This window comes from Dipodomys merriami, unplaced genomic scaffold (genome assembly GCF_024711535.1).
Source record: "Dipodomys merriami isolate MVZ:Mamm:240054 unplaced genomic scaffold, mDipMer1.0.p SCAF_14, whole genome shotgun sequence".
NCBI classification, from domain to species: Eukaryota; Metazoa; Chordata; class Mammalia; order Rodentia; family Heteromyidae; genus Dipodomys; species Dipodomys merriami.
In genome coordinates this window covers 21867151-21879846 of record NW_027202715.1, presented here as the reverse complement: position 1 = coordinate 21879846, position 12696 = coordinate 21867151, and the positions used below count along the sequence as shown (strand labels likewise).

Below are 12696 nucleotides of genomic sequence, written 5' to 3'. Positions count from 1 at the left end.
GGAAATAAAGCATATCTAAAAAGGAATATCATCTCTTTTATCAGTCTCAATAACCCCTGCTTTCACTGTATTTGATGTTGGTATAATTTGTGGAGGGGAAGGACAAAAACAAATCGTTTAACTAGGGATACAGGTGGACCCATTGCAACAATGAGATATACAAGTCGTTATGTCGAAAAACAAACTTTACAACTTTGGTCGGAGGAGGAGGATTGGGTAGGAGGGTGGCAGGAGAATATGGGAAGGGATGGGAAGGGGAAACAAAGAGGAGGCAACAATGCTTGATAAGAAATGTACTCGTTATCTTGCCCATGAAATTGTAACTCCTCTGTATGGTATTCTCACACAAAAAAAATTTTTAAATCACTCTTTCAAATCATTTGCTTATGGATATGCTAGCTAGACATAGCACCAGATTCTAGAAGCTCTTATCGCTAATGGCTCTTAACCAGAGCTGGCAAGTGGAGACCACAATCTGATTAAAGTGACTATATGTATATTTTACTTTGTAATCTAGATGAAAGATCTACATAAGCTCTATGTCTCAGGTTTCTAACTGATGCTGTTTGAATAATGATCAACTAAAGAGTACAACCAGATGTGAGGAGCCTTTGGAAACACAATGAGGCCAGGCATAGTAGTTCACTCCTATAAACCCCAACTACTCCGAAGAAGATGAAAAGGATCAAAGTTCAAGACTAGCCACTGCACAAAAAGTGTACAACCTTATCTGAAAAATAATGAAAGCAAACAGGACTGAGGGTGTGGATCAAGTGGTAGAGTCCCTGCTTCAGAATCAAAGGCCCTAAAACACAATGAAATTTAACAAGTAGAATTTAAGACTGATATTAACATAAAAATGGAGAATAAATACATATACAATGGCAGGATAATGAAAATAAACAAACCTTGTTCCTAACCCAATTATCCCAGGGTTTTAAACAAGAAAAAGAATAAGCAAATGTCAGTTCTAATTGAGGGAGAAGCAACAAATAGGAACAAGTCTACTTCATTTGACCACAGAGAGACTCTAATTAAAATATGGTTTTTCTAGTCTCTTCTGAAAATCGTGTTGAAAAATTAAATAAGCACTAGCAAAGAACACAAAATACTCGATTAATCCCATGAGGTAAAAGTTAACAGATACAAGTATTTTCCTTGAATAATAAATGACTAGAGAGAAAAATTACTGCCCTCTTAGGCTATTAATAATTACAATAAATTATTCTCCAGCCCTACAGAGGACTGCTGCAGGTGAAGATTATGTAGAAATAATGGCAAGCTAATTTGATTTGCTATCCATAAGCCATCTTGATAATAAGAACTCAAATTCTGGAACCCAAGAAAAGTTATAAGTTTTTTGCATTACTTAGGCAATTTTCTCAGAAAAAAATATATTCTCCACCCTGGCATCTATATGCACTTTTGCTGGTATACCTTCTCAAATAGCCAGGCAAAGTTAAGAGCTTACCATATCCTACAGTTCATGTATCTTCTTCATGTGTTTTAGGTCCCTTCCTGGATCCACCTACCTTCTCAACATTGCATTATCCCTAATTCACTCATTCATAGAGGTAAGGCATAAAAAGTATTGCAAAAGTTGGGAAGTTGGCTCAGTGGTAGACCATTTGCCTTGCATGCCTGAGGCCCTGGGTTCAATTCCTCAGCACCACATAAGCAAAAAAAAAAAAAAAAAAGAAGAAGAAAAAAAAAATAAAGTTACAGAGCTTCTGCAGGGCAAATGACATAGCTAGCAAGATCAATAGAAAGCCCACCGATTGGGAGAAGATCTTTACTAGCCATACAACGGACAAGGGTCTCATATCTAAAATATACTTGGAACTCAAAAAATTAAATCCCCCAACAACAAATCCTCAAAGAAACAACTGCCCAATAAATAAGTGGGCAAAAGACTTAAAGAGAAACTTCTCTGAAGAAGAAAGAAGGATGGCCAATAGACACATGAAGAAATGTTCAACATCCCTAGCCATAAAAGAAATGCAAATCAAAACAACATTGAGATATCACCTCACTCCAGTTAGAATGGCAAAAATCAAGAACTCTAACAACAACAGATGCTGGAGGGGATGTGGACAGAGAGGAACCTTACTTCATTGTTGGTGGGAATGTAAACTTGTTCAACCACTTTGGAAAGCAGTATGGAGGTTCCTCAAAAGACTTCACATAGAACTCCCCTATGACCCAGCAATCCCACTTTTGGGCATTTACCCAAATGTTTACAAACAAGACCACATTAAAGCTACCAGCACAACTATGTTTATTGCAGCATTATTTACCATAGCTAAGATATGGAACCAACCCAGATGCCCCTCAGTAGATGAATGGATCAAGAAAATGTGGTATATATACACAATGGAATTCTATGCCTCCATCAGAAAGAATGACATTGCCCCATTTGTTAGGAAATGGAAAAACTTGGAAAAAATTATATTAAGTGAAGTAAGCCAGGCCCAAAGAAACATAGGTCCCATGGTTTCCCTTATTTGTAATATCTAGTATATGTATGAGTCAAGCAGAAAAGGTCAGATAATGTGATGTCAGGAAAATGAACCCTTAGATATGTATTTTAATGTTTTTTTCTTTCATGCATGTGTTTCTAAAGCATTTATAAGATTATCTCTTTGTTGCTTTGTATGTCCCTCCCCCACAGTATAACCCCTGCTTTCACTATATTTGATGTCAGTATAACTTGTGGAGGAGATGGGGAAAAACCAGTTGTTTAAGGATACAGGTGGACCTGTTGCAACAATGAGAAGTACAAGGTGTCATGTCCAAAACGAGCTTTACAACGTTGGTGGGGGGGGGGAAGAGGGGGAAGGAGAAGGATTGGGATTGGGGAGGAGGGGGGAGGCTGGGAAGGGATGTGAAGGGTAAACAAAGGAGGAGGCTGCAATGCTTGGTAGGAAATGTACGCATTATCCTGCTCATGTAATTGTAACTCCTCTGTACAGTATGTTCACAAATAAAATAAAATTTAAAAAAAAGTATTGCAAGAGCAAAAACAAAACAAAACAAAACAAAAAACAAAAAAGAATACTTGGTATGGTTTCTTTGTTGTTCTGATTCTGTGTTGGTATACTGCCATCGTTTCTAACTGCCTCAATATAAACTTATCTCTCTTATCACTGCAGATTCTACTCAATTTATGATAGACCCAGCAATCCCATTGCAAGTTGAAGTAAAAAATGAAACAAAAATACATTTAATAAATCTACCGAACATCACAGATTATCCACACTGTAGACCATCAGCTATGTGGACTCTTGATGGGTGGGTGGCTAGGAAATGCAACAGCTAGTTGCAACAAAACATCATGCCATATGTCACCAGCCCAGGAAAAGATCAAAACTCAAAATTAGAAGGATGGTATTATTTTCTCTGCATCATAAGAAAATGATAAATCATCATTAGCAGGGAACTATCCATATACATCTTCATATTCTCTCTGACATCTATAATTGGGTTTGCATTCAGATTGCCCCAAACCCTAAAATGCTTTTACACCTTTTGCCTTTCTCTTTCAGTATCTCTCATCTGTCCTGTGAGGCTCCTGATGTCTGTTGGCCCTTTACTTTATAAAGTCCACAAGTGACCCCATTTTTATAGATGGCTCAGGAAAACCAGCGACATTGGGGCCCCTTAGAAACCATTGATGCATTACCCACACACCATCTTGGCATTTCTAGTTTTGTCTCATGGGCTTGCTAACAATTAAATCCAGAAGCTTTCAAAGTAAACTCAATTTGTACTTAGAAATTAGACACACCAGGCCTCCCGAATCTTTCCACTACAAGCACCTGCCACCCTGCCTGAGGGTGGCTTTCTTTGGTCTCAAAAGCTTGATGTGCTCTGAGCATGTGGCCCAGGTGACAGCTCTAAGGGGAGCATTTAACCAAGGATGAATAGGAGGATAAATCTGCAGATTTTGTTCACCTCAGGTGGAATAATTCTGCAGTGTGTTCTGCAGTACCTTCCGAGTTAAGCAGCAGGATCAAGACCTGGTTACCTGCAGTGGCTCATTATTGGCTTCATTCCCATCCTGGCCTCACTTCTGAGTCCCACTAGCTCCTAAAGAGATTATTGAAAGTACAAATCCTTACCTCAGGGATCACCTCTAGATGAGTGCATCTTACAGTAAGATACCTCTGCATTTTCTGAAGAAAATTATTTGCAATTTTAGTAACATTAAAGAATGCATTAATAGTTCACTGAAAACAATTGTGGCCTCTTAATGTACAATATACTCACAACAAATGGTGCAGTTTGCCTCACTGGAAGGTAATGTATCTTTTCTTAGAAACAATCCCTTACTGGGGCAGTTCAGGCATTTGCTGTTCTAGCAGCTGTAAGATTTGCTGCAGAACAATCTCTGAGTCAGTGATTTGAGATGGACAAGTTTAGTTTTAGAAATGCCTTCTCTAACATGGTTTCTTATGAATTCCAGTATGGTGATGAGAAAGAGAGGAGCCATTTGTTAGAAGAAGGAATGCAGATTTCTTGTGTCCATTTCACTGGCTGAGGAACATGCTATGAGACACCTGCACACAGGAATCCTATCCGTTCTGCACTTGCTACATTTAATGTGCTCATTTGCATAAGTTATAGTAAACCACATGCATTAAGGTGTAGTTTGTGACAGTAGATCTGACTTTAGGGAAGCATATGAATTTCTGAAGCTCTGATGAATTTCAGTGTTGGCAATACAGCATAGAAATAAAACATTTCTTGTGATCATTACAGGCATTCCAGATGGGAAAGAAGGTGGAAATAACTCAAGAAAATGTAAAACAAACTTACTCGAATCATCATGACCGAACATCTGATATCATGAATGGTATCATAGATCTTCTTGGAGATGTCTACAAATTGATTATCATCAAACACATTCAACGAATTCTTGCTTAAGGCTTCCAAGGCAACATTCACTTGTGTTACGAACTCGGGAATGACTATTGAAATAAAGAACAAAGAAAAGGTTATCTTCTTCGCATTTTAGAAATTTCCATGGTTTCATATCTATTTTCTATAATTCTGTATTTTAAACAAATATTGTCTTAATGGGCTTTATATTTTTTTAGTGTAGAAGTACAAATCATTTTGGTTCTTGGGCACTAGTATGGCATGCCTATAATCTTAGATATTTAGAAGGCTAAGATGTGAGGATAGAATGAGTTCAAGTTCAAAGGCAGCCCAATCCATGAACCTTATGTCTATGTAACCACCAAAAACCAAAATAGAACTGTGACACAAGTGATGGAGCTCTACCCCTGAGCAAAAAGCTCTGAAATAGTGCCTATGAACCAAATTCAAGCTGAAAGACCAGCACAAAAAATAGATTTATCCACTTTACAGTTAAGCTTAGACAGAAAAAAAGTCTTCTTCATTAGATCCAAGGTAATATTCTAAGTGTTCAACTTGAATCAAATCTTAAAATACTTAATCTTGATACACCCTAATGTTACGCCAGTGTGAAGAGCTAACAACCAAGGTACAGGGAATTCAGTATCACCAGCATTGTTTTGCTAAGATTTGGCGGTTTGAACTCTTAAGAAAGCGATTTGAACCCTTGTAATATGCAAAAATAAGAAAGCAATCTAATAGTGTTATCAGGACCTACAGTCCCTTATCATGTCTATAATTAGAGAAACTATCCCCATCATCTTCCTATGTACATTTTGGAGTCAGACGCGCTACCGTTGCGCCACGAGGTCTCCTTCTATGTACATTTTGGAAAAGAAAAAAGAAATAAAAACAGAAAATCACACAAAGGCCTAGATTTTATATCCATGTGAAATAAAGTGAGAAAGATTTAAGGATTTTTTGAGAAAAAAAAATCATAAAGAGTTTTCATTGTTGGCAACATGATTTCATTTTACCTCCTTTACCAGCTTTTCTGAATAAAGTAACATTAGTTCCATATTAAAGGGAATATGTAATTTCTGAAATAGAGATGAACATTAGAATTTTTCACTTTAACAGTATAGATGAACTATTCAAGGCATAAGGACATAATATATTTGTCATTTCTTTACCTGCACAAGCTACTGTAGGTGAACTGTACTTAGACATATGGATATCTGGATCAAAGCTAGAGATACATGTCTTAATGTTCAAGAAAGTGTAAAGTAATATTCCTCCAATTCTTCAATGAAATTGAAAGAGAAATTTCACTACCAAATTCATTCTATGAAGCTATAATAACCCTTATCCTCAAACCAGGCAGTGACTCATCAAAGAAAGAGAACTATAGACCCATTTCTTTGATGAACATTGATGCAAAACTTCTCAACAAAATTTTGGCCAATTGACTTCAACAATTCATCCAAAAAATCATACACCACGATCAAACAGGATTCATTTCAGGGATGCAAAGCTGGTTCAATATACGCAAATCAATTAATATAATTCATCACATCAACAAGAGCAAGGATAAGAACCACATGGTTATCTCAATAGATGCAGAAAAAGCATTTGACAAGATCCAACACCCCATTATGATGAAGGTTCTGGAAAAACTAGGAATCCATGGAACATTCCTCAATATAATAAAGGCTGTATATGACAAACCTACAGCCAGAATTATACTTAATGGTGTAAGACTAAAACCATCTTAACTCAGGAATGAGACAAGGACATCCACTCTCTCCACTTCTCTTGAATTTGTATTAGAATGCCTAGCTACAGCAATAAGACAAGAGGCAAATATAAGAGGGATCCAAATAGGGAAAGAAGAAGTAAAACTCTCCCTCTTTGCAGATGACATGATCTTGTATTTAAAGAATCCCACAGACTCCACTCCCAAATTACTCAAGCTGATTCAAAACTTTGGCAAAGTAGCAGGGTATAAAATTAACCCTCAAAAATCAATGGCTTTTCTGTATGCCAACAATGAGAAAAGTGTGGCTGAAATCAGGAAAGCAACTCCATTCGTAATGGCCTCACAAAAAATGAAATACCTAGGAATTCACTTAATCAAAGTAGTGAAGGACCTCTATGATGAAAACTTTAAAAACCTGAAAAAGGAAATAAAAACAGAATTTAGAAAGTGGAAAAACCTCCCATGCTCCTGGATTGGAAGGATCAACATCATGAAAATGGCAATACTTCCCAAGGCTATCTGCGATACCTATCAATATCCCAACCTCATTCTTCAAGGAAATAGAAGATGGAATCCACAAATTCATATGGAACAATAAAAGACACCGAAGAGCAAAAATCATTCTTAAGAAAGAACAGTGCTGGTGGAATATCAATACCAAATTTCAAACACTACTACAAAGCCATAGTAATCCAAACAGCTTGGTACTAGCACAAGAACAGACCTCAGGACCAATGGAATAGAATTGAAAACCCAGAAATGAACCTACAGACCTATAGCCATCTAATCTTCGATAAGGAAGCTAAAACAATAGAATGGAAGAAAGACAGCCTCTTCAGTAAATGATGCTGACAAAATTCCTTAATCACTTGTAGAAAACTAAAGCTAGATCCTTATATATCACCCTGCACCAGAACCAACTCCAAATGGATCAGACCTCAAAGTCAAAGCAGACAATCTGAAAACATTACAGGATGGAATAAGAGAAACCTTAGGTCTCCTTGGCACAAGCCGAAATTTTCTTAATAGAGACCCAGAAACACAACAAATCAAAAAAAGGTTGGACAAATGGGATTAAATGAAGCTGCAGAGCTTCTACATGGCAAAGGACATAGCTAGCAAGATCAATAGAAATCCCACAGATTGGGAGAAGATCTTCACTAACGGACAAGGGTCTCATATCTAAAATATACCTGGAATTCAAAAAGTTAAATTCCCCAACAACAAATCCTCAAAGAAACAACTGCCCAATAAATAAGTGAGCTAAAGACTTAAAGAGAAACTTCTCTGAAGAAGACACATGAAGAAATACTCAACCACACTAGCCATAAAAGAAATGCAAATCAAAACAACATTGAGATACCACCTCACTCCAGTTAGAATGGCTAAAATCAAGAACTCTAATAACAACAGATGCTGGAGAGGATGTGGACAGAAGGGAACCTTACTGCATTGTTGGTGGGAGTATAAACTTGTTCAACCACTTTGGAAAGCAGTATGGAGGTTCCTCAAAAGACTCCACATAGAGCTCTCCTATGACCCAGTAATCCCACTTTTGGGCATTTACCCAAATGTTCACAAACAAGACCACACTAAAGCTACCAGCACAACTATGTTTATTGTAGCATTATTTACCATAACTAAGATATGGAACCAACCCAGATGTCCCTCAGTAGATGAATGGATCAAGAAAATGTGGTATATATACACAATGGAATTCTATGCCTGCACCAGAAAGAATGACATTGTCCCATGTGTTAGGAAATGAAAAGACTTGGAAAAAATTATATTAAGTGAAGTAAGCCAGGCCCAAAGAAACATAGGTCCCATGGATTCCCTTATTTGCAATAACTAGTATACGTGTGGGACAAGCAGAAATGGTCATATAAGTTGATGTTAGGTGAAATGAACCCCAAGATAAGGATTCAAATGCTTTTTTTTCTTTCTTGCGATTGTTTCTAACATATTTATAACATGATTTCTTTGTTGCTTTGTATGTCCCTCCCCCACGGTATAACCCCTGTTTTCACTGTATTTGATGTTGGTATTATTTGTGAAGGGGAAGTATAAAAACAAATGGTTTAACTATGGATACAGGTGGACCCATTGCAACAATGAGACGTACAAGTAGTTATGTTGAAAACCAAACTTTACAACTTTGGGCGGAGGGGTGTGGAGGGTCTCAGGGAAGGCGCGGCGCCAGGGAGGAGGGTGGGGGGGGGCGGTGGGGGAAAGGGATGGTAAGGGGAAACAAAGGAGGAGGCAACAATGCTTGATAAGAAATGTACTCATTACCTTGCCCATGTAATTGTAACCCCTCCGTAGGGTACTTTCACAACAACAACAAAAAAAAAAGAAATTGTGAAGTGAATTTAAGTAGCTACTTAATGGTCATCTAGGAAGAATAACTGTTTGAATCCATAATCAAGCCAGGTTAGTGAAAATCACAATTACACACAATAAAGTCCTGCTTTGTATTAATCCATCAAAAAAGAGTGTATCACTGTTCTTGATTTGTGTATCCTGCACCTTGATATATATTTGACTAACCTGGGGGGGGCGGCGCGGAAGGGGAATAACAAAATGGTGAAACAAGGACACAGGATGATCCACTACAACAATGAAACCCACAGGACAGTATATTGGAAATGAACTTAACTATTTCGGGTGCGGGGGTGGGGGGGATGGGTTGGGGTGGAAAGGAGTGTGGGAGGTGAGGGAGGAAACGGATACTGGGACAACACAAGGGAAGGGGTAACAATGATCAACAAGTAATGTACTCATTGCCTTACTCATGTAACTGACCCCTCTGTACAGCATCTTTACAATAAAATAGAATTTAAAAGAAGAGTATATCTTCAATGCTTTTTTCATTCTGGTCAATGGAAATGCCATGTAGGGTAAATGGTTCTGAACTTTCAATGTACATGTATAATAGAAAGATGGGGATTTCTTCAATATATTATTGATTTCAAAGTATCATGTCTATTTCATATGTCAAATTTAAGCCCGTTTTAAGTGCACCTGAAGTCTATACTTTCTCTGTAACTTTGTTCAGAATATACAGATTGATAGCTAACATTCCATGGATTCTTTTTATCTCAGCACTGTGCTAAGTAATTTACATGCATGTCTAATTTAATCCTTTCAGCAGCCTAGTGAGGCAGGAACTATTTGTATCCTGATTTAACTGATGAGGAGACTGAGGTCACAGAACTAATACATGACGCAAAGGTAACTGAGGCTATACAGCCTGTTCCCTGAACCTTAAGTTAGCACCATTTCCTTTTAATAAGTAAAATCTTTGGGGATTCTAAATTACAGTGCTACTGGGAAAATTAATGTTAATTTCCTGACAATGAGGTTAACAGACCTACACAGGCAAATTCTCCTAAGCCTTGAGCCTCTCTTTGGTAGTAACCCAAGAATATTTTATCCTTTCTTAATCCTTGCTAAATTTATTATGTGCATTTGAAAGTAGGCGAGGGTTTTGAAAGTAGGCTAGGGGACGTAATTATCAAATTAAATAGGTCACAAAAGAATTCAGACTCATTACAGGTAACGATCTGGAATTATGTCACCAAGTTATGTTTTCTATCATTAATAACAGCCAAACTAAAATATTTATAATTAAGTGATTATCCTTGAAAAATACTAACCACAGAAATTTGCCTCAGGAAGCTTCTATAATGCTAAGTCATTATTTTTGATATGCTATGCAAGTGGGAAAGAATTAATAATTGCAAAATATACAGTTAAGCACAGGCAGAACTTCTATTAATACTTCACATGCTCCATCTTCATCTCTATTTAGTAAACACTGATTATAGCAGTTCCTAAGTATTTAATATTGAGAAATCCAGAGTTATCTAATGGGGATGTGCTTAGTCCCTCACACTGTTCAAGGCCTGGGGACAATTTCACCTCGTCCAACGGTGTCACAAAGCACTGACTCATCCCGACCACTCATGACACAATCCATGGCTAACAAGAGCAGCACTCTGACCTTCCTTTATATCCTGCTTCTGCCTTTTAAGTATCTGGACTACCTCCAAACAGTAAGAAATAAAATAACAGAGAGAAAGGACTTTCAGAACATAGCTTCATGAAGCTGGATTGTATTTTATCCTCTTGGTTAGAGTACTTTTTTGCTGGTTCATATCCTTTAATCAGACCTTTAATTGTCCATCTTTAGGACAATCCAGTGACAGCAATTTGATGCCTCTACTGGAGCTGGAATTTTAAAAATCTTTATATCTAAATCATATGTGAATATTAATTAAATTATATGGCTTAGTTTAAGTGTGTTACAACTTTACCTATTGGTTTGTTAATATGACCTAAAGACTGATCTCTTTCACGCTTTCCTCACAATATTTTCCCATTTGCTTATATTACAATAATTGGTTAAATGAATATGTGTATTTAATCTTTAAGTTAGATCGATGTCAAGTGATACTGTGTTATGGCTTTTGTTCTGCCTTGGCCTTTGTTCTTTGATGAATATTATATTTTTAATGAAGTTAATAACTTGCCTCTTTAAAAATATTTTTATAAAATTCTGTCTTGCTTTCTTTTTTATTTTGTTGGTCGTGGGGCTTGAACTCTGGGCCTGGGCGCTGTCCCTGCTCTCTTCAGCACATGGCCAGTGCTCTACCACTTGAGCCACAGCACCACTTCTGGTTTTCTAGTGGTTTATTGGTGATAAAAGTCTCACAGACTTTCCTGCCTGGACTGGCTTTGAACTGTGCTCCTCAGATCTCAGCCTCCTGGGTAGCTAGGATTATAGGTGAGGGCAACCGACGCTCGGCTTTTATAAAATTATTTTGCAGTAAGACTTCTTCAATATTTAAACTATCAGGACAAATTCCTATAATATCAACTTCCCAGAAAGTACAGGATCTATTTCCCGCTTCCTGTTAAGTACTTTTTCAGGGGTCCAAAGTTTTTATAAGCGTTCTATTTAATATCATTTTGATATTTTATATGCTCTTTTGTACTTTACTTTGGCTGTTGCACCATCATATCTCTTGTTTAGACTCAATCCTTAATATCCTCAGTTTCTGTTATGGAGAAAAACACAAAACAGAGAAATCTGATTTACTAGAATTGCAGTTCTTGGAGCCTTTTGTATTTTGATTTTTATTGGTCCATTGGAACAGGAAAATGGGCCTAAAGTAAAATCATTGAAAAGAAAAACAGAGAAGAAAACAGGTAGAAGAGCCCCAATACGAAGAAACACATTTTCTTTTACCTATGCTGGTTATTTTGGCTGTTGTAGTTACTTGTTTTCTGTGCACCTATCTTGGGACTTGAACTCAGGATCTGTCCCTGAGCTTCTTTGAAAAAGGTTGGTGCTCTACCAAATGAGTCACAGCTCTATATCTGCTAATTTTTTATGTTTTTTATTGTAAAAATACTGTACAGAAGGGTTACAGTTACATGAGTAAGATGAGTACATTTCCTATTGGGCATTATTACTTCCTCCTTTGTTTTTCCCCTACCATCCCTTCCCTCCCCACCTCCCCATCTTCCCCCTCCCCAACCCAAGTTGTGAGGTTCATTTTCTACATAGTGTCTTGTACATCTCATTGTTACAATGGGTCATCCTGTATCCTTGTTTCAGCATTTTGTTATTTCTCTTCTCCTCCCCAAATTAGAAAAATGTATATACAAGATGCAGGGCACCAACATCAACTACAGTGAAATAGGAGGTTATACCATGGGGGAAGAACATACAAGAGAAACAAAAACCATCATCTTATATGGTCTATGTACATGGCTTTTGGCCTTATCTGTTTGTCTTACACATGTATAAGTTATTGCAAATAAGAGAAACCATGGGATCTACGTTTCTTTGGACCTGGCTTACTTTACTTACAATTTTTTTCCAAGTCTTTCCATTTTCTAACAAATGGGGCAATGTCATTCTTTCTGATGGAGGCATAGGATTCCTTGATCCATTCATCTACTGAGAGGCATTGGGTTGGTTCCATATCTTAGCTATGGTGAATAATGCGATAAACATGGTTTTGCTGATAGCCTTAGTATGGCCTTGTTTATGATCCTTTGGGTAA

General features: G+C 37.3%; 1 protein-coding gene across 2 annotated transcripts in view; it reads right to left on the bottom strand.

Annotated features, from left to right (window-relative positions):
- The window catches only part of Ctnna3 (catenin alpha 3), a 1374363-nt gene that overhangs the window by 260627 nt on the left and 1101040 nt on the right, over window positions 1-12696 (bottom strand). For both annotated transcript variants that reach the window (XM_070021006.1, XM_070021007.1), the window contains one exon: window positions 4819-4970. In XM_070021006.1, the coding sequence (XP_069877107.1) occupies window positions 4819-4970 (152 nt within the window). The remainder of the gene's footprint in view (window positions 1-4818; window positions 4971-12696) is intronic.